Below are 25,688 nucleotides of genomic sequence, written 5' to 3' on the forward strand. Positions count from 1 at the left end.
GAATCCAAACTACTTTTATGGCTGTATTTCTATAATTAGGCTCCGAGGGTTGGCACTATTGCTTTCCATTGTAATTACGCGTTTAAATTACTTATATAATAGTTGCTTTAATTGTCTCTCCTAATTATAACGCGTTTCTTATGAAATTGTCTCTTGTTGTTGGACTTGTAACGCTGAATTTTATAACTCCATTGCAGAATATTTAGGCGTGTTTGTTAAATATAAGAACTAATTTCCACGGTATAATTTTATTCACATTCATTGTTATGCATGTAATTTGGACGAAACTACCTCTTATGTGTTATTGGTTACGACAGATGATTTTTTTTTACCTATACAGATAACTACTTCACATATTATAAAATATTTTTTATAAATCTTAGTAAAATACAACACAGAAAAAAACATTCTTGATCGTATTTATAAATATTGAAAATAATAACACATTATTTTTAATAATAAAATAATGTAGCATGTATTTGGACTTCTTGGAATTCTTAGTAGAGTATGTAACGAAAGTTTTCTTAATATTATTCAATACAGTTTTTCCTTTGACTGTATGGTCAGTTTGGTCTTTAGTGTAATAATACGAAGGCTAGCCCATGCAGAGACATCGAGATTATCCTCCTATGCGTCAGAAAGTATGTAGAGCTTTATGACGCGCCAGAAGTCTGGTCACTAGTGTAGTCAATAGTCATGTCGAATAGCCGTATCATTGGATTATGAAAGTCATTTAATTCATTTACTATAATGTTTACTTGATAGTAGACCTTTAGATAAGCCTTTCTCGGTGCAACCCACGCATTGGATATTCAACTGCTAAACAGCATTAGTTAGTATTGTTGTGTTCCAGATTAAAGGGCATCTATAGACATAGGTCAATTCCTATGGTTCGTGGAGCACTAATAATGGCAAATATTGCGCCAATATGTATTTGCGGTGGATACTACCGTCAAGTGGCCTATTTACCCGCCCATTACCTATCACGTGAATTATATACACTCCGCATAGTTAAACACAGCTACCGTCGCCAAAACTAATGAACGTAATAGTTTTATCCGAAAATATATTATGAGAAAAAAATGTTTACATTTTAACGTAACACTGACGATTAGGTTTTAGTTCACGGACTTTGCAAAAAAACAATGGTTCATAAAAAGTTCTTTTGAAGAGTGCACAGCCCTAGTTAGTTGTGTTGAGAACATCGTTCGCGCGGAACGCTCGGAGAGTTGACGTGAGACAGAACCCAGGGACGGCGGCCATGCCGTGCGCTGCAGCGACGCGCCTCACGCACCGAATGCAAGTATCTGCGGATTTTGACAGTTTTGTTTGACCCGTCGGTAATAGTGATGTGTGTGTCCTTACTAGTACGGTTTAATTAACAATAAACAGTGTGGTGACCAACTCCGAATACGAATTATACTTTCAACACGAGCGCTTTCTTCTGTTTAATGAGATAGAAGCGCATTAAAATAATTAATGTCTTAAATACAAATTTAATCTCTTTATATAAATACTGACTTTTATAATATAAATATGTGTGTAGAAGTAGTCTGCTCAAACGTGATTTACAATTAATTGAGATAATAGATCAAATATGAGCCAGAAAAGCTCTTGCTGGTCATGTCAAAAATAATTTTACAAATTTATCCAGCATTTTAAGGCTTTTATCGACATTGTTTCCATTTCTTTGGTTAATTATGTTATGTTATTTGACGTCGTTTTTTTCAGAGATACTCTTCCCCCTTTAATTATATAAAAACATAATGATATAACGGTATAATAGAATTAAATATGTATTATTTGTTATCATAGTAAAGGGTAGTAATGTGCTTAGGCGGTATTAAGTAACATCAATCATAGTATCAAGTACGCCGCGCTCGTAAACAAACCGAGTTCCGTGCGTTAATGTAGAGTTATTCCAAATTAATCGGTTTAACGTTTTCCGCCACTTTCGCCGATCGGCGCGAAACAGCGTTTAGTAATATATCGGCGGTCGAACAAAATGACGGCCTCCGCGGACGAAAGCGACTTGGAGATTTCGGGTGACAGTTTATCCGAAGCGAACATCGCCGACGACTGTGACAGTGTTGCCAACAAATACTTGTGAGGTTCTTTTTAGTGTATCGTTGACTATATTCTTTTTTTCATACGCAAAAGTGTTCTTAATTTGAAATTAATTTTAAGTGTGTAACAACTTCATTTAAAGCTAATTTTGCACTAGGTACATTGAACTATATGATAATGTTTCAAACAGTATTTCTCTATTCTGTACATACATTATCTAATTAAAATAGATCTTCATAATCTTATCTATGTCTACAATCTACACGTTTAACTAACAAGTTGTGTTCTAACGGTCAGTCCCAGTATTAGGATTAACTGCTACACTATGGTTTTATTAATATATAGATTAATTCTATTGACATAATTTTGATATCGCGTATCATTTTAAACAATCGTCGGTCTACACAAGAGGGTCCAAGAAAATGCGTTCGATACACGTTTGAACTGGTCTCGGCGGCTTAACAAAAATAATTAGATTTAATTGTATAAATACAAAAGCATAAAGTTGTACTTATAAATAATAAAAAAAAAGAATTGTCTATAGATTCAATTTCAACATCGCTTATATAGTGAATGTTTTTTATTTGATTTCCTGAAAAGGAACGGAAATGTCTTCCAGGAAGCCGGGGAAGTGCGTGCTATTTTATGACCAATGAGCGCGCGATGCTATATTTGGCCGTCAATAGTACAAACCTATTTTACGAGAGGATATAATTAATGTTAATGTTGCTTAAGTTATTAAAAAGGCGAGATGTCAAGTGTTACTAATTAAATTCCTGTTTTTTTTCATGAACGCCCAATCGCATTAAGTTTTTTTTTAATAATAAATAACTGCTCATGTTCAAAAACTTTATGCCAGTCATCTTTATTAGGCTCTGCCTACATACTTTTGTTATGTTTTTTGTTCTGTGCAACTTAACTTTTGAAGTATAGGTAAGTGTAGAGGGGGTCACTGAATTTACGGCGTTTTATTTAGAAATGAAAATAATTATTACATAAGATAATTACGACTCTGTAATACAATGAGAGCAACTAATTTGAATAAAATTAAGAAAGGCGCTTTCTTAAACTCAATTTATTATGATCATCATTGTAAAAAAAATATTGCTAAAATAATAAAGATGTACATATGTATAGAAATAACTTGACGAGTTTCTAATACATACGAAAAAATCTTAATTAAAAATATAGTTTTAATTTTAATTAGTTAGTTAAAATACTATTTCATATGCAATTACTGTATTATAATGCTCAAATTGAAAATTTATTGCATAGCGCTTATCCGTTTGATATTTTTATCACTCACCTTTTAGATTATTATTTTATTTTTATTTAACACTACCACTAATACTACTAATTTTATTTCACTAGGCTATTGTTTTAAATTATTTAAATACTTAAACAGCGTAAATTTAATGTTCATGAGCTTTCAAGCAAGCAAAAAGATAATATTATCTACGTTAGAACAAGGTTCTAGCCAATAAATCTAACAATTCGTACATTCGAAAAGGATATTTTTCGCAAATCCATAACTAATGGCATTATAGGTATGTATCGCACACAGGCATTGAATAATGCGATATAATTGGTCAAGAGCTAATATAATAATTTATAATAATTAGGGATTTGTAAAAACAAATTCGCATGTTCAAATTCGGAAATTTTAGAAGTAAAATTACTTAATTACAAAAAGTAAAATGGTACAGGCATGTATTATAAATAAACATATATTAATCATTAACTCTTTTTATTGCACTGTATAGCTTATATATTAACAAAACGTACCTAGTAAATAAGTTAAAGATTTGATTGTCTTTGTTTATCTATCTTAAATATCGTTCGATTCATAAGAATTTGTGTTTGACTATTAATCATCTCACGGAATGATAAATAATCAAATATAAATATCAAACCAATTGATCATATTTTCTATGAATTTGCAATGAATATATGTACTTATGCAAATTCAACGCGTCAGTAAAATGCAGAGTTGTTTAAATGAAATGAAATGAATGAATTAAGTTTACATTGAACCCATAAGAAATGCCGCCACTATTAATGAATATTTCTAACACCGCCAATGTTTATAAGCAGTGGTGACCACTCATCATCAGGTGGTACCACTTATTTGCTTGTCCGTCTACCTATATTATAAAAAGAATCTATGTATACAATGAATTTCTACCGTAATATTCGTGATTATTTTAATAATTTTAATGTTACTTTGATAGCGTCGACCACTTATTTTAAATAGCTATCTATGCAGATTGTTTAACAAATTTCACTATTTACTGCGAATACATGAATCACTAAATGGTGAGCACTACCCTTCCGTCATTTAAATAATTACATAAACAACAGTCGGTCACGGTTCGTAAATGCGAACATACGCACGCAAATAGACAATGGAATTATACATATTATGTGCACAAATAGAATTGCATTATTTTAATTACTACAGTAGGTACTGATGTGCTTGTTATATCCATGATATTATTCGCAGTATTAAACTTCGAATCACAGTAAAGATCAGTTTTAAATGTCATAACCAGTTTTTTAATCGCGATCATAAATAATATTACTATTTGCATAAATGCTTTACCCAATATATACAATACGAACTTTCATACCTCTGATATACAAAATCAAAATCGTAATGTACTTTATTCAAGTAGGCTTTTACTTTTGAATGCTTATTTAACAACTGTTTTAAGTGAAGCTACCACACCTGTAATGAGTTTGTACCTGACACACTTCATCTACATTCAGTCGTCCCATGTATACAGCCTTTAATGAGGTTAACTTACAAAATAGCCAGCTCCAAATTTAACAACTAAAATATAAAAGTATAATACAAGATCTTTTTTATATTTTTCTCTCTCTATGACTTTAATAACATGAATACAATACGCGGATATAATTGTTTACTGTAATCACGACTCACGATGTAACACCCTCCACAGAACATAATCGGCATGTCGAAATATGCGTTATTATATCGATATTCAAATCGACTTTATATAATCGACTTGTCACAAACTGTGGCATAAATAACGAATGATTAAAATGTTAAAACGATAAAATGCGATATATTTTATTCATATTGACACAAATTTATATAAAATTCATGGCATGCGTGAATATTATTTAGATTAAAAAATATTTTAATATGTAAACACTGATTGGAAGACGAGTGGTTATCTTTAATCATCTTCCCACATAAAATTAACGAGGAATTTATAGGAGACATTTAAGAAAACTCAAGAAGTAAGACTCGTTTGTCCTTATTCATCTACTAACAGAAATTTGTAACAGAGTGTTTTTAACTGAAATATTGAAAAATGGCTCGACTTTTATACCGCATATAAAACAACGCACCTGCAAGCCCCCTGATGTTGCAGATGCCTATGGGCGTTCGTAATCACTTTTTATCAGACGAAACCCCTGCTCGTTTGTCCCCAATAACATATATGTATATAAAAGTCGACCCAATTGTTTAATTTGCTTTTAAAATTTGATATAATTACAGTTATAGCTAATTGATCTATTTTCAGGGTATTTAAAATTTAAATAAATTATGTTTTTGTAGTATTCTTATTTATCTGTATTGTTTTGTTTATCTCCATCAAATACTTACTATATAAATTTTACGAATGAACATTTATGCTAATTTTTATACATAAATATTGTAAACGTACGTTTTTACCCTAACTATAAAATTTATAAGTACATATCTACCTAATATTTTCTTTTTGCTTACTTTTAACGTTTAGTATTGTTTAAAAAAAAAACACAACAGCGACGTTCTCTCGAGCCATATTTACTTTCTCTGCGGTCTCTTAAATACCTTAAGTATTTGACACGAACTTCAAAAATACAAGTCAAACCTCTTCAAAGTATGATTAGGTGAAACATACAAATGGTCGCCTACTAAATTATATCGTGCGTTTACATCCTGCGTTTCCTTTTTAGAACTGACAACACCTTGATTAAAAGAAGTATAATTCCTACACACAACATCAAATAAGTCTTTTTATTTTATGATACAACATAAGAAATTATTTGTACTAATTTAAATCGGCATACATAATAGGATGCCGATTTTAAGACCATTTATTTTATATAGCTTGTGTATGACAAGCAGATTTGTAAGAACTTATACTATACTTTAAATTATATTTCATACGTTACCTACGCAACTGATTATATTGCGTTAATATTTTTTAAAGCTCTTGTATTTAAGAAAAATAATGATATATTTAAGCAAGTCATCAAACTATACCGATGCTGTAGAGTTCGTGATCACAGTTCACGGTGATAGGCAAAATATTAAAGAAAGCGGATTATTTAACGCCGGTCCGTTAATGTTACGTTAGGCTTATACATATATATGCGTAATGATTTATCCTCTACTAAATTTATGATTTCTAACGTTGATAAATTTTACTTTGAATTTTAATTATATTATGTATTATATACATAAATAATATAGATAAGTGAGGTATATAAATCATAAAACATTGACATTTATTTTTTAAAATTTGCATTTGAATATATTATTACAGTAGGTATGTAAAAACTATATTTGGTGGATTATCTATGACTAAAGCATTCGCTAGGTTTTATTTTTATATTTCATTTAACCTCGGTGAAGTTATTTATTTCAAAATGTATGTAAGAGAAGTGACAAATTTGCCATTGAAATAAAAACTAATTTGTGTTGTCCCTTGTTCTTAAAATTAAATAAACGAACACCGAAATTGCAGACTATATGTGTAGTGTGTACAGTTCAAAAACGGTTGACGCCAGTCTAAATGGACTGGAAAAGCAATCTTTACACAAATTGTGAATCATCACAATTTGTTTAAAGAATTAAACCTTACCAGCATATCAATGCTGGTAAGGTTTAATTCTTGCTGTGTTACACCTTTGGTAAATTACATTTGAAATAAAACCTCCTCTGAATGCACCGCAGTACTCCATCGTCGATTAGTAAAACGTTTAATGTCTTCCGGACGTCTACAGTCTAATGCTAACATTCTCACGCGTTTTCTTTCGCTTCTTAATGTAAACTTTCAAGTGAAGGTGCGAAATCAAAACGTAGGCTGTCGCAATACATTTTCTATAAAAACTCTGGTTAATACTGTTTGTAAGTCAGTGACCGTCAATTTTCAATTTAAGTACAGATATAACAAAATAAAATGAAAGTCAAGTCGACTACACTAAACACAAAATCTTTATTTGAATTATTAAAACCGCTAGGAAAAGTTGTTCGAAGCATTACATTTGCTTGTCGACTACACTATCAACCGGCTTAAACAATATTCAAAGGGAAGGATTAGGCTATTTGACAAAGAGAAAAATAAATTGTGAATTATTGTAATCAGTGTATATTATGAGTTTAAAAATTGTTATTTACTAACGAAACTTGAAAATAATACTTAATTTATTCAAAAATCAATAAATAAAAATGCATTTTTTCAAACGTTTGTCACGTGACACAAAACGCTTCCGACTGGCCGGGCTTATAATGAAGTCACTTTCTTGTAAACATTGCTTTTCTACTATATAAACCACAGATTAAAATACAGCAAAGTGACGTCACCGATCCCATTGCAGCGCCATATTGTCCAAGTAGCGTTTTTTTTTTATTAATTTAATTTTTAATGTGATATTTTTCGGCAAATACGTACTAGAAATAAAAAATTCAACTTTTACTGGGTTCCTTAACCTCTACTAAATAATATAAAGTGGATTTTAAAAACCAGTCAAATAGCCTTGATGGTTTTATCAACAGATTAGAAATCCTGAAAGCGGACTCGTCCCTGAAGAGCAAGGCGAAGCGCAACGAATGGACGTGGAAGGCGCAGACGGACGTGGTGAAGTGGCAGGCCGCGCCGCTGCGCGCGCCGCTGCTGCGCCTGCCCGCCGCGCTCGCGCCGCCCGCGCTCGAGTGCTTCGCGTGCGTGCGCGCCTACTGCGGCGACCTGCAGCCCGCCGAGCGCGCGCTGCACCACGACCTCACCGAGGTCAAGTGCGTCTACACCGTGCTCATGGTGCGTGCCCACCTCGCCGCTTGGCGCTCCACTACTGTCGAGATGCTATTTTATAGGATTTACTTTTATGTGATTGAATTTGAGTCGAGATGGCCCAATGGTTAGAACGCGTGCATCTTAACCGACGATTGCGGGTTCAAACCCAGGCAAGCACCGCTGATTCATGTGCTTAATTTGTCTTTATAATTCATCTCGTACTCGGCGGTGAAGGAAAACATCGTGAGGCAACCTGCATGTGACAAATTTCATAAAAATTCTGCCACACGTGTATTCCACCAACCCGCATTGGAACAGCGTGGTGGAATATGTTCCAAACCTTCTCCTCTAAGGGAGAGGAGGCCTTCAGCCCAGCAGTGGGAATTTACAGGCTGCTGTTGTTTGTTGTTTGTTGTTGTGATTGAATTTTATTGAACGTTTTTTATGCGATCAGAGTTAACATTACACGTTAATTTCTATTTCAGCACTGTCATTCGGTGCCGGAGCTGCGCGACGAGGTGTACTGCCAACTCATGAAGCAGACCACGTCGAATAGGTCACCAGCCCAGGACTCGTGCCAACGCGCTTGGCGTCTCATGTCCATCCTCGCGTCATATTTCACGTGTTCGGAAACTTTAAGGTAATCTTCACTCATCTAGATACATGTCTAAAGCCGATTCCAACCAAATGAGAATAAAAGCTTAATACCTAACATTTGACATCATGAACTTAAATCTACCGGTATCATTACTCATTTTTTAAAATGTTTTTTGTAAACTGTTATCGATACTGAAAGTAAAATTAAAGTGGATATAAGTAGTTAAGTGGAATAGTGTTGATTATAAATAAAGACCATACGTTAGCAGTGCATAATATAGCTATTGTTTTGCCAAATCGAATCGAATTAATCTAAGGTTTGCTTGTACTTATTTCCTATCAATGAAGAATAATAATAATAAATAATAAAGCCATTTATTCCATATTTCAATATAACATTTCAAATGAAATTAGTAGATTGTTAGTAAGTTTTCTTAATTTATTGTTAGTGTGGTTAGTCTCCATTGTGTGAAATATGGACCCCTTTTTGGGTAAAGGCCTCCTCCAGTTTTTTCCACGTCTCTCTGTCCTTGCTTACTGTTAGCCAGTCGCTCCCTGTGACATTGGTGATATCATCAGCCCACCGTTTTCTTGGTCTACCAACACTTCTCTTTCCCCCAGGGCCGTTCCATCTTGTGGTTTCAATAGTCCATCTTTTGTCAGTATATCGTGAGATATGTCCAGCCCACTTCCACTTAAGTGTGAGTGCATGTTTCAGAGCATCGTTGATTTTGGTTTTTTGTCTGAATCAATGAAGAATATCAATCCAAATTTCCAAATGGTTTCCAGACCTTTCCTAGTGGAGTACCTGTCGGCGGCGGCGGCGGACCGGCGGCGACCTTGCCAGGGGACGGCGGCGGTCTGCCTCGCCAACTTCCGGAAGACTCTGCGCTGCGGCGGCAGGAAAAACGTGCCCAGCGTCGAAGAGGTATGTGTACACATTATATATTGCTTCTATTATTGAAATACATTTTTGCCCACCTGTGGGACACGGTAAAGGTTCGACTTACTTAGTGATCTTTATTCGTTCATGTGCGCAGGTGACGGCAGTGTCCGCCGGTCGGTCGGCCCGCCGGCAGCTGTACCGGCTGCCGGGAGGCGCCGAGCGCGTCGTGAACACTCGCTGCGCCACCGTCGTGCAGGACATCGTCAACGAGCTCTGCGAGCTGGTCCGTGATTGCGTCACGTTATTAACTCATCGACATCATTCCGTTTGACTTTTTTCCTGTACCGCCTCCGCTTTCCCCCCAGATCGGCGTGACGAGCGAGGCGGAGCGTGCGGAGTTCTCACTGTACTGCATCGTGGCGGGCGACGCGCTGACCATGCCGCTGGCGGGCGACGAGTACGTGCTGGACGTGACCACCGAGCTGCAGCGCGCGCACCACCCCTTCTACCTCATCTTCTGCCGCTCCGTGTGGCACCACCCGCTGCGAGCCGACGCGCCGCCGCTCTACACCGAGGTGCTCTTCAATCAGGTAAGTCGCCTCAAGCGAGTGGCCCTTTTGTATTTTTAATCGCTTCTCGTGGTTTTTTAATTTTATTCAGATACACAATTATTCTCCAATGTGTGTTATATAAAATGATAAAAAACGTGGTCTTAGTAAAATATTGATATTTTTCACAGGTGGCTCCCGATTACTTAGAGGGATTGCTACTGGTGCTGCCCGGAGGCGGAGCGCCAGCGGCGGGAGTACTTCGTGACGCCGCGCTGGTGGCCGCCCTACTTCACCGTGCCGCAGGTTTGCCGGACGCACCCCACCCGAGGGACCTCAAGTTCCTTCTTCCGAAACCCCTGCTGGCCCTGAGAGAACCCCGCCCGGCGAAATGGGCCTCCTGGGTCTCCGCCGAGTGGCCAACGGTTCGGACGCAGACCCCGGCCGCCGCCAAATCCAAAGTGCTACAAGTACGTAAGGCTCCACCGCCCGTAACACGAGCCCCCGTCGCAGCAGCTGACGTCCCCCCCCCCCCCTGCGCGCAGGTGCTGTCCCGCTGGGCGCTGTTCGGGTCGTCGTTCTTCGCGGTGCGGCGCGTGGGCGGCGCGGGCGAGTGGCGCGAGCACGTGCTGGCGCTCAACCGGCGCGGCGTGCACCTGCTGCACCCCGCCACGCACGACACCGACGCGCACTGGCCCTACGCCGAGCTCATCTCCACCAGGAAGGTGCGTACCCGTGCGGGCACCGTGTGCGTGGACGCGGGCCTCACTAATGTAACCGGGCCCACAGGTGCGGTCGGAGGACGGCACTCTGTTCCTGGACGTGAAGTGCGGCTCGCTGCTGCAGCAGCGCGTGACGCGCCTGCAGGCGGAGCAGGCGCACGAGGTGGCGCGCCTCATCCGCCAGTACATCGCGCTGCAGCGGGACCAGCGCGACACGCGCGACAGGCACTCACCCGGTAACTAAGGCATTGTTTATATTATAAACACATTATTCCTTTTTGGAGACTTATTAAATAATATCTATCGTAATTTAACTTTCCTCATATTTTTATGTTTTATTCTTTCAGTTTTCAACGGCCAGTGAGCGACTACAATATTTAAACGGACTCAAAAGTTAAATATATGGAAGTGACATAATCAAACTAAATAATACCTCAAAAATCCGTCCTTAGATCTGAGTGTTATAAATGTACTTAAAACTTAATCATATTTACTCTGTGTTAGATTAAAATGAGAATAGGACGATCGGATAAACTTTTGCAATACTTTGAATAAAGTTGCAAAAAATTCTATTTTCATTTTAGTCCCCACTTTGAGATGTCGTCCAATGATATTACTAAGAAGTTAAGCTCTAAGAAGGAATTGTTATATAAAAAGTTTGGGGCCATTTGTATAATATCTACATCTAATAAAGTATTCAATTTGTACTTACAATTATACATATTTCGCACGAATGTTGGAGTGAAAATAAGGTTTACTTCAATAGCGTCCAATAATGTTGCTAGGCATAATATTTTTATATAGCAACACCAAGTATTGTAACACTATTGTGTAGACTATTTTTATATCGCGAAAATAAATAACGTACCTAAATAACCATTATATTTAAACATTCCAATGGAAAATATATTGTAAGTTGTAATTAACAAAAAATTTTGTTTATGGAATTTACACTTTATTATAGATTGCGTTGTTATTTCCATGAACAAGAATAGTTATCCCTTGTAGTATATTTGGTATTATTACCAATGGTTATTCTAGTGTCTTCCTTTGTATTTGGAAAAAGGTGCTATATCTAGTTAAAATCATGACCAGGGGAGGTTTATTTAAATGAAACTCAATCCAGTTAATTATAAAGTAATATAATATTGCATGTTTGGTTAGTACGTATATAACGTATTTATTTAAACTATTTCAATATAATTATATATGTATGATGTGTGCCCCTGGTTTTATTTAAAATTAAATACATAATTATATAATTTATGAATTAAGGTATTCTTATGAAATTTTCCAAAGACCGTAACGGTCGGAGTCACGATTAATGATTATAAATGAGTTATTTCGTTGTCATGTAATATATTTAATTAAAACGATGTATGAATATAATGTAGATACCAATAAAGTTTTATTTTCACAAAATCATTGCTTTTATTTCAGTCTTGTTATGAATTTTGGTTGAACTGTTGGAACCACAATCTTAAAATGTTAAGTACCAAATAATATAAAAGTAAAAAAACAGTGGACAGTGCGTAGGCACACAGAACAGTATAACACCTAGCTAATTAGTATAGAGGAAGGGAATAATCCTTCAAAATTTATTAAATTAGGATTATATATGTATTTGATATTTTGTATACTGGACTATCACTAACTAATCCAGTCACTGAAGATTCCTTTCACCATCAATCACCATGTAATCATACTATTTTAAACAGTTTTTGAATTATTAACTGATGGACTCTTATTCTGTATCCCATAATGATATCTATTTCCTTACCTCTATATTTAATACTCCTAGAAAACAATAAGATTTAGACGACTGTATTCGACTAAATTTAAGCCATTTTTTAAATTCCTAACACTAACAGGACGATATAGAATATAGTATGGAAATATTACCCTTATCTTCGTCGGCAGGTGGGAAGCAAATAAGATACGACTGACGATAAATCAGGGGCAGGATCAAAACATCGGAGGCACAAGCCGAGACTCTAAATACTTATCTTTTCGAACTCCGGGATGCTTATGAGGTTTTACTGGCAAATAATATTTATTTATTGCATATTAACTTTTTGCGTAGATTTCTTAATGATTTGTTACAAGTTCTAATCAATATTTATCCCATATAAAATTACATTTATTCAAAAGACAATAATACAAAAATATGTGTTAACAAATAATTTTAAATGTATATAGAGATGTGTACCTACTAAAATAACATCCACAAAAAGTGATCCATGACCCACAAAGTTCTCTTAAAACTGAAATCGTATGACAAATATGCATTCTTTGTGCGTTTTCAATAGCGAGGTCAGTACAATAAAACAACTTAAATCTGCTAATGAAGCAAGTAGCAACCCTAAAGGAAGCATCAACCGATGCGCGAAGGTCGTACGTTGTTCTCACGGAATAAAAACTGTCCTTTGTCTATGCGGCGCGAAGTCCGCAAGGCTGCAGTTAAAATCTGACCCCGCTTCGAAATTATATTTTGTAAACATATTTAATTTTTTCATAAATAGAGGACTGTCAATTAATTTACTTATGTACTGCCACAATCACAGGGTTGTTAAACTTAAAAAAAATGTTTAATTATACTACAACACCTGTTATCTCAATCAGAGATTAATTTGTTTGCAAACCACTTGATAAAGTTTTGTTGGATTTATAGTAGTATATCTTTAAAAATAATAATAATCATTGATTTTCAGAAAGTACTTTCTTTCCAAAGTTGTTATTTATTTTACTAATAAAAGAATAGGCTGAGTAAGAAGAGCTTTTAGTTTACAATTTCCCAAAAAATATTTTGTTATGAGAATCTGTCCAAGCATATTAACTTTTGTAAAAAAATTGGATATCGGTATTTACATAGTCTATCATTTCAATGGTATCAAAAAACCAGGAAAATAAGCTTTAAATGTATTCTCAATCTACGGAAAACCCAATTCATTCTCAATTATCTTCGCCGTCAAATATGTTCGTATCCGTCAAATTTTCCCGCCATAGCTAATGGCAATGACATTTTAGTACAGTGCAAACCACAGAATATATAACACATTATGCATCATTTTAATATTATTCAATCGCAATAATTATAACACATAAACTATTATTATGTGACGCTTTACAAGGCTGGTATTACGCGTGAGAACTTTACCGTCGAAGTCATCTCAGCGTCATATGCGTTAGCCAGATTTAATTTACACTTTATTGTTTAATAATATCTTCCTTGTGTTTACTGCTGCTATCATTATATCTGTTCATTTGTTTTAATTAATGTTTTGTCTTGAGGTTGTTGTGTTAGTCATGTTTTTAATTTAAACATCAATTTTATTTATTACCTTGTTCCGAGAATAGAGAGACGAGAAGACATGGATTTGTCTATTTATCTTTTTGAAGCGATGTCATGAAAATGGTAGATAACATATTCGTTTTTCTGCCTTTTTAATAATGACAATAATTATAAAATATTGTTTATGCATTATTAGTAATTTTTGTGACAGCCTACAATCCATCTACCAAATAAAACTAAATAATCTCTTGAACTAATTACGCTACTGGCGGACCACATTAGCTGCCTACAAATAACATGTTCTTTGATAAATACAGCGTCACGCACGCCTCTCGAAACATGAAATTGATTGATTCACAAAAAACACACAATTTTACAATCAATGAAGAGTGACTTACAATGAAACTGAAGTTAAAGGTCAAGTTTAAGGTGCAAAAAGCGATAAACTCCATAATTGACCTATTGTGATATAAGCCCACTCATTGATCGGAGGTCCCTTTAATTAACATAAATATGAAACACTTGTCTTAACGTGAACTCTTGAGAAATTCAACCTTAGCAAGTTTAGTTGCTATTTTCAATGTTAATATTTAGGACCCTTACAAATATTTAATACCTACTAGTGGTTGTGTATATTAGGCAAAAATGTAGGCTGTGTCCTTTCTCAGAGCTCAAATTTACTTCATACCAAAATTCATCAAAGTCGGTTCCTCGGTTTGTTAGTGAAAGAACGACAGACAGACAGAGTTACTTTCACATTTATAATATTAAATATACATAAATAGACAGTAACTGCTATTCATTAATTAAGAAAATTAATTATTTAGAAAATATTTTGGATCTCTTTTACAAAATAAAACCAGAGTTGCAAATACAACAGGATAAGGTTTTTTTCAAAAAAAATCTAAATATAATTAAAATCGGTTTTATATAATTTCAGCTTACGTTTTTTCGTTCAATCATACCAAAATCTATTGGTATCTTGAACACTTGGATTACTATGCTTCTATTACGACGATGTACATAATTCTAATATTGAAAAAAAAAATGAACTATTTTGAAAATCCTATCTATTGAGAGGCAAAGAAAGGGATCTTTACAAAACTCAATAGATATTTCATATAAAGTTTTTGATTGACATTGGAAATCTCTATTCTAATACTTAGCATGTAGTAAAAGCCAAATGAAAGTAACGTTCTTAAGCTCGGATTTCAATGAACATTCTCATGAGTAAGAAACAATAAGCATACGCTCGTAGAAAGAGGTTAGTGATAATGTACTTAATTACCGCGTTAAAGTTATCTTAGTGCACGCAGCACGACATCTGTACTTGACACAGCTCGCTATTCGAATTTCAAATATTTCTTCTTTTTTTTATTAGTAGTTACAAGACAAAGATCAAAAAACATACTAATCATGCACTTCAAACAAGCATACTTTGATTTTTTTTTACTTTGATTATTTGACAAAAAAATGATCCTTTAAGTTTCTTTTGCAGGTTCTTCGTAGGTCAGGGAGTATCCTTTTCCAAACCGGTGGTAGATTAAAGGAATTTGAATTGATTTTGACTTGGAATAGTCAACTCTACGTAAAATAAGTTAAAATTAAATCCATTGTTGATAGTGTTGTTTACTTGAATTGATTTTATCTAGACTCGTTTCATTTTATTGCATAATAAAGCGAGACACATTAAACACCATGACAATTAAATTCTAAATAGCACTTGCGGGAAACATAGCTCGGAGGCTAAATACCTACGGATATTTACACATCATTTTTATGTTTTAAATACATAAATATATGAGGTGAATCTTAATAAATTATTGATGATTGCAGGTTTAAGCCCGAAGTTGGAACAGTGAGTTCACAGGTGCCTAATTTCTATTTATAATAATAATACTTTCGCGCGGTAAAGAAGTCATAAATCAGATAGAAACCACATGTATATCCATCAATCCACATTGGAACAGCGTGACGAAATAAGCATGAGCATAAAACTCAGAAACTAAACATGAGGTGTCACTCAACGGTAGGATGTTTCAAGGTGTAACTTAAAATAAAATGCGGTTTTACTTGGTATTAAAGCTTCCAAGTCCTGGGTAGGTACTACCTACTCACCATATATTCTAGCGCCAGACGTCAATACTCAATAATTATGTAGTCTGCTTTGAAGTGAGTAAGCCAGTGTAAAGCAAGGAACACGGATATAACGTCTGTTGTAGTAATATAGCTTTTAGTTAAGGTTAGTGGTGTAAAGGAATCGTTAATATTTCTTACAGTTTGAGTGCCTATGGGCGGTGGTGACCATTTACCATGAGGTGGCCCATTTCCCAATCACATACCTATATAAAATACAACTTATAAATTCTATCAACAACAACAACAGCCTGTTTCCCACTGCTGGGCCTCCTCTCCCTTTGAGAAGGTTCGAAACATATTCCAATGTGGGTTGGTGGAATACATATTTAGAATTTATATGAAATCAACAAACACATGCAGGTTTCCTCACAATGTTTTCCTTCATCGACGAGCACGAGATGAATTATAAATACAAATTAAACACATGAATATTCAGCGGTACTTGCCTGGGTTTGAGCCCGCAATCATCGGTAAAGATGCACGCGTTCTAACCACTGGGCCATCTCGGCTCAAATTCTATCATCCGCAAGTAATGTTTAACCCGTATAAAATATATGTATTATACTGCATAACTTATTGTACAAATTGTACACGACTTATGTTGGTTAAAGTAAAACATTGTAATTGAACAACGACTTATGTTAAATCATTGTCTCACGTGTGCTGTCGCGGGCTCATTATTTTCAAATTAACTTTAATCTTCCACTTAAGAGCAACGAACTTCCGTCGCTAGCCGAGGCTTAAAACCCATGACTATTAATTCTTTTGTCTTTAACGAATAGCTGAATAATTTTTATTAGGAGGTATTTCCAGCAACAAAAACATAATTAAAATACGTAAACGAAATAATTTATTATGAACACAAAAAATATGTATATATCGAATAATACAAACTATATTACTTTATATTATGTATGGGAACTAATTACAATGTATTCTAGCTCAAGTCTTGTTGAAATGAGTCACACGTATATACAAAAACAGACACTGGACGAGTGCAGCTCTAACTCTTAAAACTTTGTCGAGCTAAATTAACAATAAAAACAAAACAAAAAATAACTAATTCCCAATTAAATAATTACCTTTAATTCGTCTTAAATTATAACTATATTTTCACACACATACATATATAGCTAAAATAAGACATCATTAATATTTATTGTAATTAAAGTGCTTTAGGTAATTAAAAGAAGTTCGATGAAAATACTTCTATCAATTATAAATGAAGTTAGTAAACTAACTTAACTAAGATGGGTATCTTATTGATTGATTGTATTTTCACTAAAATAAATTCAAATAAGGTACTTGCGGGTAACAAGGGCCACCGTCTAACAAGGGCCACGTGTCGAAAATTATCCTAAAAAACCGTTTTATCCATTTCTAGACACGCACACATGTAAACGACCAATAGAAAAGCTAGCCTGCGTATCGCATGACAATGCGCCACGCGCCATCTTGACAGTAGGTCTGCGACTATCGAGTGTGTTCGTGCGTGTTGTATTATTATAAAATTCTTTCGTTAGAAATTATATAAAATATGCATTAAATGTTTGTTTTTAGTTAGGTTTGGAATTTGTATGTAAAATTTAGAAGATATAGCTTCTGTTGAAGGTAAGGCTTAAATGTTTTTTTTACTATTATGTGTTTTTATCTGTTTTGCTAAAAAATAAGCCAAAGAGTCTAATTAGAGCCACATTCTAGGCGGCTTACGAGGGCCGGCCCTTATTAAACTTATTGAATTAATTTTCATATCTTTTTATACTTGTAAATTATTATGTGTTATTTGTATTACCTTATATCAAAGTCCTAATTTCTATCATTAAAAAAGTAATATTTGGAAGATTGACCCTGGGGGATAGTAATAAATTGGTATTATTAGGCTTTTTCTGATATTTTTTATTTTTCAGAAGTTTAATTAACTTATATCATCTGCTGCATTTTTCCTTGAATGCGATAGGAGTGGCCATGGCTTTTTCATTTTTTTTTTGCTTTGTGTCGTGAGGCTAGACTATTGGCATGAGCTTTATGTATGTCGTTTATTTTTGTAGGTTTCAATAATGGAACATTCCATTAAAAGAAATCGGGGTCTATGGACACTTCAACAGCTGGAGGCAGCTATGGCTGCTGTCAAAGACGGAGTCATGTCTCAACGTGCTGCTGCTAAACATTACTCTATACCCAGAAGAACATTGGTAAACCATCTGAAATCAGGCAAAGTGGAGAAACAGATAGGACGTCGCACAATTATGACGAAACAGCAAGAAAATGATCTAGCTTCAAGGATTAAGCGACTAGCATCCATAGGATTTCCTTTAACGCCTAAATTGTTACGCCACCAAGCCTTTGTTTTTTGCGAATCAAATAATATTCCGAATAATTTCAATAAATCTACGAAGCGAGCTGGCAAAGATTGGCTCAAACTATTTTTAAAAAGACATACTGAGATATCAAAGCGCAAAGTTCAAATATTAAATCCCGGAAGAGCACAAAAACTTAACAAAGCAATTGTCATGCAACACTTTCAAGAGTACAAAAAAATTTACGAACAGCTAGATATTGCTAATAATCCACAGCGCCTTTACAATATGGACGAAAAAGGCTGCAGACTGACAATCCACAATCAACCTTTGGTTTTAGCTCAAAAAGGGTCAAAAAGAGTGCACATGGTGGCACAAGAACATGCCGAAAACGTTACGATAGCCGCTTGTGTAAATGCATTGGGTAACGCAATTCCCCCAATGATACTATTTAAGGGGAAAAGGATGAAGCCCGAGTACAACGACAATTTGCCTTCAGGATCGTTGGTAAAAATGGCACCAAAAGGAAGCATGACTACGTCACTATTTGTTGACTTCATCCATCACCTGGGTAAGTTTAAATCGGATGGTCAATGTTTGCTCATTTTCGATGGTGCTTCGTGCCATTTAGATTACAGCATTGTTGATGCGGCAGACAAGGAAAATATTATACTGTATTGTTTGCCTTCAAACACTACTCATGAACTTCAGCCTCTAGATAAAAGCGTGAACAAATCGTTTGAGCATCATTGGGACGAAGAGGTTTTAACATTTACGTATCAACATCCTGAAAAAAAAATTACAAAAGCCCGTTTCAATTCAATATTCAGCAGGGTTTGGTCGAAGTGCATGACGCATGATATCATAGTAAACGGCTTTAAATCTACTGGTTTGTATCCGTTCTATCCAGAGGCGATACCATCAGAAGCCTATGCTCCTTCTGTTCTTACTGAGAGGCATTGTCAACAGGAAAATGTTATCCCCCGATGCGATTCACCAATTCCAGGTCCATCAGGTATTAATAAAAGTCACACAAAACTAAGACCTCAGCCTGATAGTTCTGATTCAGATGCCACTTTATGTGAGAATCAAAGTCCTAGCTCTCCATCCTTACTGCAACCGGATTTGTCTCAGCCACATATAGAAATTATCGGAGTCAAGAAAAGATTAGTGTCCTACAGTACAACTGATTCTGACTCACCTGATCCAGGGAATCACAATACTAATACTGAAATAAGAAGACCAGTTATTTATAGCTCTGATACAGACTCTTCTAGTGTTGAATTGACGAAAATGCTCAATGAACCCGGCACGAAGTCTTTCTTCGGCATATACTCGAGTTCAACAGACAATGAAAATGAAAATTCTGCAACTAAGCAAGATCGCACTCCCATCAAGCAGATAACTGCTAGGCATGTAAAAGCTACGAAGAGCTTAAGACCTGTCACAAGTGACGAAAATTCTGAAGATGATGTACCACTAAGAAAGTTACAAGAGAGAAAGAAATCATTTCAAGAGCTCATACCAACACCAAACTTTGCCATTGTCAAACAAAACCCAAAACGTAAAGCAATTAATTACAAAGCTCAGATTGTTACTAAAAATTTATTTGAAGAAAGGCAAACTCATAAAGAGAAGAATAAGAAAAGAGAAAGAAATATAAGTGATACTGATATAGAGAAGCAACGGAAATCAAATCTGAAGGAGGGTCACCGGCGAAAAGTAAACATTAAGGATCGTTCTAGAAGGTGCGAAAAAGGAAAAAAAGTGAAAGAATCAAAGAAGAAAAGCAAATTAAGTAGAGATGAAATTGATACTAATGATAGATGGTACTGTTATGCATGTAATACAGAAAGATTAGAAGATATGCGACAGTGTCCATTATGCCAAAAGTGGTTTCATGAAGCATGCGTGGGACTTACTAAAGAAGATACGGATTTTGCTTGTCCAATGTGCAATTAGAAGACTGAGAAACTTAACTTGATCTCAAATAAGACTTGACAACCTTAGATTTTTCAATTTAGTTATTTTTTATTATATATTATCGTAAAAATAAGCCTTGTTAGGCGTACATTACTATTTTTACGAATTGTGATATTCAATTTAGTTCCTTTAGACTCAAATCAGTAAGTAATATCGTTATTATTATAAAGTACAAATTACGTGAGTCCAATAAGGGCCACTTATGTTTGATAAACATATTTCTTTTTCTAATTTATAGTGTCGATATATATAGAGATGTAAGAGGTGTTCGTAATTATTATAATTCTTTTCAATTTAATGTTTAAAACACATTTTCGAAGTGAAAATTTGTTACTTAGGTTTAATAAGGTCCATGTGTTGTTTTTATTTGTTATGAAAGTGAATTTAAATATGTTTTTCTTTCTTAAAAGTCAAAAATTGTTTTTGTAATTTGTAATTATAGTTTATTTTTTGTTATTTGGTTATTCTGGATATTTAGAAAATGGCCCTTAATAAACTACATAAGTATAAATAGGGCCACTGAAAGCTTTTTTAAAAACGACTTTGTACTTGATATTATGTTAACGTAACCGTGTTGACTGTACTTTTTCAAATAATAAAGAAATGAATAATAATTTGATAAATAGCGTTTTATTTTCTATTCATTATTATTCTTAATATCTTGGTTTTAAATAAGGTGGCCCTTGTTACCCGCAAGTACCTTATGTGATAAAATTAGTTCAATCGATTGAGCGGCATTTTTTCAAAGTTCAGTTGCAAGATTCATCATAGAGGTATCCTACTAAGTATAGTTAAATAAGAGCTTGTAAAACGATAATTATCATACGAAATTGGTCTCGGTAAATACTGTACACATAAACAACTATGACACCAGACTATGGCAGCATATATTTGGTTAACAATTAATTAGCCGAACATACAAACCGGAACACTTATTCGACACTCGGGTCAGTCGGTCTCAGGCACTCGTCAGCTCCACCACTAATTGCACGGCCACTCATTAATCACGCCACATCGAGTTCGCGTCTTGCGATGACTAATTCCAGTCGTCGTACATCATTATTTAATTCACTGCGTCGGACTGTGCCTGGGCGTCCGTATTTGCCTTCCTTTGTCAGGCCACCTGCCCGCCGTGTACTGCACGTACCCGGGATCAGTGGGGGTGCCTGTCGCTCTCCCTTCTATATCCGGCCCTTCCCTATCTTTCTCCTCGATCGGCTCCATCGGGAACAGGGCTGGAGTTTCAGACCGTCTCGACCTGTTGGAACTCCGCAAATAGTCTTCAAGTTGCTGAATCGTCGGCGAAGGGACCGTTTTCGCTCTCGTCGGAGACTTCGAGTGACGTTTCTTCTCATAGGTCGGCGAGAGGTCGTCCTGCAAATGTTTCAATCGGCCCGATTTCACTTTAGAAAACACCGGCGTTTGTAGTTCAGGCAGATAGTCTTCCTTCACCGGCAATCGGCCCGCTACGTTATCTAAATAGTCTCTCAGATATTTTTCATTGAACTTGGCGAGTTCCTGTTCGTAGTGCAGCTTGTCCGGTATTGACAATGGCTCTGAGAGCCGAACATAATTTCCTGCCTCGACGTTGCGCAAAGATCCAAACTTTGACCTTTCTAGATCTTTCTCTATAGGAAGATTGTCTATTTTAGTGAACACGCTATCGGGTTCGTCGAACAAGCTGGTCTCTTCTATTTTCGTTTCTTTTTCTTTAGCTTTGTTAAGATCTAAATCCTTCGGCCTCTCGGCGGGGACGTGGCCGTTTTGCTTTCCGTTAGGCACATGGCCATTAGTTGCTGGCGGCGTATGGGACACTATGGAAACTTTCTTTTCGGGTTTCGGCGAAGAAAACGAATCGGTTTGCGAAGGTCTCGTTGCCGTGTACACTCTGGGTCCGAGGAGATCTATTAGAAATAGAATAGCGGTAGCCAGCGACAGCGACCCAAGGACAGACGCGTTTACTATTAAGTTTCTTGGGACTGAGTCTAGTGAGGCTAACTCTAGACCACCTGTGGAGACAAAACAATGTACAATGACCCATATACTTTTAACATTCCTGCAATACATCAAATTCAACATTTAAAAAATAAAGATTCGTTGAAACTTACCCAAAATTAAAAAGAAAAGCATTCCAATACCAAGGAGGAAGCCTTCCAGAATCCGTCGTCCCTTTGGTACTTCTTGAAAGATCCGACCCAGTATAAGTCCGAAGGTTATTATCACGTAACCTATCACAAAAGAATATAAAATAAATAAAACTATTTAAAAATATTTGTTATAGCATATTTTGAGAGACGCTTATATTTTATCAGAGGATAAACTTTGACATGCTTTATTTTAAACCTTATAATTATAATAAGAACTTTTATTGCAACTTATTTGCAAATTTCCTTCAACTCTAGAGAGCAGTATATGAATAGGTTGAAATGAATTATATTAAAATACCATAAATAATGTTTCTAGTACTTATTCTAATTTATTCTTATCATAAGAGTAAAATCCACAAAGTGACATCGAGCTTATAGTGCACGTACTATATGTAGGTATTGAATGAGAATAAATGATGTGTTTACCTTACAATCTCAATATCGACCTTGAAATTCTTGCAACTAGTTAACTAAGTTTCTACAATATTGCAATAGATTTGTAAAATAAAAACTATTTTTATTCATTAATATTAAAAATAAAATAAATACAAAAAACGCCTGGATAACTCAAACCTAAAAAATGTTTAATTATTATCTTGTTTACTTTTGATATAATATAATTATTAAGTACTTACTTAAAATTATGTAAGTAGTCATAACTCTATATAAACTTGCAAATATGTATAGATATATAGAATAGCTTTTTACTCATACCACAGGAATGTAAACCAATCTTACCTCCATACGTAGCATCAGCAAAGGCTCCGCCAACAGAGTCCCAGGTAACGGACGTGAGAAGAGACCACTCCCGTGAAAACTTCTGCAAGAGAAGCGCCAGGCGGGCCTCATCGTCAGTGGACACTCGCTTTGCAACCAGGCACGCCACGCAGAACAACTGCGCACGACATTATGTAATGGTTATATCGAAGCGTGTTTTGAATTAATATTACAACTATCTGACAGCCGATCTTACGAGAGTATTAATGTATGTGAAACCTGCCTAGACTATCTTCGATAAATAAATAACAGTTACAAAAATCCAATCTACTCTACTAGAATTTCTTTGCACGAACGTTGCAACGTTCACAGGTGAACAATTGCTCGCTTTTATATTACACTTAGGTACTTGAGTGTAATATAAAAGTTAAAGAAACATTGAAGCACAAAAAACAATTACCTACATAAACTGAACCAAAGAAAGAAAGAAACCACAAATCTCTAAGCAGTAGTATCAAGTAGGTTTTTTTTTTACTATATCAGTAGGCGGACGTGCAAATGGGCCACCTAATGGTAAGTGGCCACCACTTACATCCACATTCTTTACATCACCAATACGACACCAACCTTGGAACTAAGATGTTATGTCCCTTGTGCCTGTAGTAACACTGGCCCACTCACCCTTGAGTGGGTGGCACCTACCCAGACGGGCTTGCACAAAGCCCTTCCAAGTAAATTCGATAAATTAAATACGTAATTTATAATAAAACATTAGAAAAATTTTTTTAATTCATACAAGAAATTTTAAGACTTAAGGTTTTTAAGAAAATCGTCCACTCACATACCACTTTTAATACATACTCTCTGTTCTAAGCTCGAAACTCGTATATCAATATTGTGCAATTGGTTTCAACTTGGTAGGTGGAAGGTACCTAATGCGTGTACTTCATTTGTGAACTAAATACTTTTATTTAATAAAATAACACAATCAAGACGCTAGATTTCCATTATATATGACATACCATATATGTAAATGTAAATTCTAAATCTTGGTATAATCATTCACGTTGCAACGACAGGTAACTATGTTATTCACTTTCAAAAGGTAAGTGTAATATTATAGGTTCTCAATAACTACATTAATTTACTAAAAATAATAACAATAATAAATGCTCCACCAAATGCAACATGCAATATCAGGTGTAAAATAATATTAACTAATAAATATTTCATGCAGGCCTCAATATTGTTTGCTAATTACTTGTATTTAGCTCCTTCAAAGGAAGTCTGTTTAAAAATCCTTTCGAACAATACCCTGCTCACAATAGCTGGCGATTTGTCAGCATTTAGCCCTACACTTACCTTCAGAGCTACGACCTCTCGTAAGACTGTCGTTACGTCATTGTCCACCGTGGGATCGGCATTGAAACGCATGTATTAATAAGGAAATTTTACAGCGAAAAAGATAAGGGAAACTATATGCACACAACAATTTTGAATATTTAATTACAGCTGCGAGCTCTGGGAATAAAAATACCTATTAGGTTTAAACCTGTGACCTATGACAGTAAAGACTTTCAGATTCCTTGGCGAGAATTATTATCTCCGCTAAATAACTGTTGCAAATTCTCCCAATTTTATAAACAAGTTAAAATAAATACAATTTATTACACTTACGGCACACTCCAAAATGGCAAAATCAATCATATGGTAATTGGTATACCTTCCAAATGGAACGTAGGCAACTCAAGTAAGCCATCTACGTAACATGTTGCGAAACTAAATATTTGGTAACATGCATGGTATAATGTCAACACTGGCCAGAGGCGTACGAAATGGACAAAGTTTTGGAACAACACATGAAAATAACTTATTTGTGTGCCATAATTTTATGCTCATATATTTCCCTAGATTATATATTATTTGGATTAGGAACCTAGCTAATTTTATTATTTTTTATTTAAGTACTTAAAAAAAGATGAGGTCAGTTACAGTCAGAATAGTAATTAAATAATGTATAGTTAGTGAAATAGTTTCGGGTGCGCGGTGTTACATGAAGCGGTGGTGCGGGCGGCCTGTGTGTATCGCCTGGCCTGTACTTACGAACTCTAGGATCTTGAGCGCGACCCACTTGTCGCACAGCGGCATGGCGCGTGCGGCAGACGGGCGGACGGACGACCGAGCGACGCAAGCGCGCACTTTTGTTTGACAGCGACGACTTGTATTTTCACGCGCTTCTGCGTGTGACATTGAATGAAAAC

General features: G+C 35.4%; 3 protein-coding genes across 3 annotated transcripts in view; 2 read left to right on the forward strand and 1 right to left on the reverse strand.

Annotated features, from left to right (window-relative positions):
- Positions 1-12,274, forward strand: part of LOC124544550 (unconventional myosin-XV) — an 88,299-nt gene extending 76,025 nt beyond the window's left edge. The window contains exons 24-32 of the mRNA XM_047123142.1: positions 7,865-8,123; positions 8,585-8,739; positions 9,486-9,624; positions 9,737-9,865; positions 9,948-10,172; positions 10,322-10,600; positions 10,676-10,855; positions 10,920-11,088; positions 11,200-12,274. Of these exons, the coding sequence (XP_046979098.1) occupies positions 7,865-8,123; positions 8,585-8,739; positions 9,486-9,624; positions 9,737-9,865; positions 9,948-10,172; positions 10,322-10,600; positions 10,676-10,855; positions 10,920-11,088; positions 11,200-11,216 (1,552 nt within the window). The 3' untranslated portion in view covers positions 11,217-12,274. The remainder of the gene's footprint in view (positions 1-7,864; positions 8,124-8,584; positions 8,740-9,485; positions 9,625-9,736; positions 9,866-9,947; positions 10,173-10,321; positions 10,601-10,675; positions 10,856-10,919; positions 11,089-11,199) is intronic.
- Positions 12,275-18,304: 6,030 nt separating this feature from the next.
- Positions 18,305-21,137, forward strand: LOC124529963. The gene has a single exon (XM_047103924.1). It carries the CDS (start codon positions 18,341-18,343, stop codon positions 20,540-20,542), a length of 2,202 nt encoding a protein of 733 aa, XP_046959880.1. The 5' UTR covers positions 18,305-18,340; the 3' UTR covers positions 20,543-21,137.
- A 135-nt stretch (positions 21,138-21,272) lies between these two features.
- LOC124529964 lies at positions 21,273-25,688 on the reverse strand. Its single transcript, XM_047103925.1, has 4 exons — positions 25,531-25,688; positions 23,449-23,605; positions 22,672-22,791; positions 21,273-22,572 (listed from the first exon to the last, which is right to left on the reverse strand). Exons 1-4 carry the CDS (start codon positions 25,675-25,677, stop codon positions 21,632-21,634), a joined length of 1,365 nt encoding a protein of 454 aa, XP_046959881.1. The 5' UTR covers positions 25,678-25,688; the 3' UTR covers positions 21,273-21,631.

Source organism: Vanessa cardui, chromosome 5, assembly GCF_905220365.1.
Source record: "Vanessa cardui chromosome 5, ilVanCard2.1, whole genome shotgun sequence".
NCBI classification, from domain to species: domain Eukaryota; kingdom Metazoa; phylum Arthropoda; class Insecta; order Lepidoptera; family Nymphalidae; genus Vanessa; species Vanessa cardui.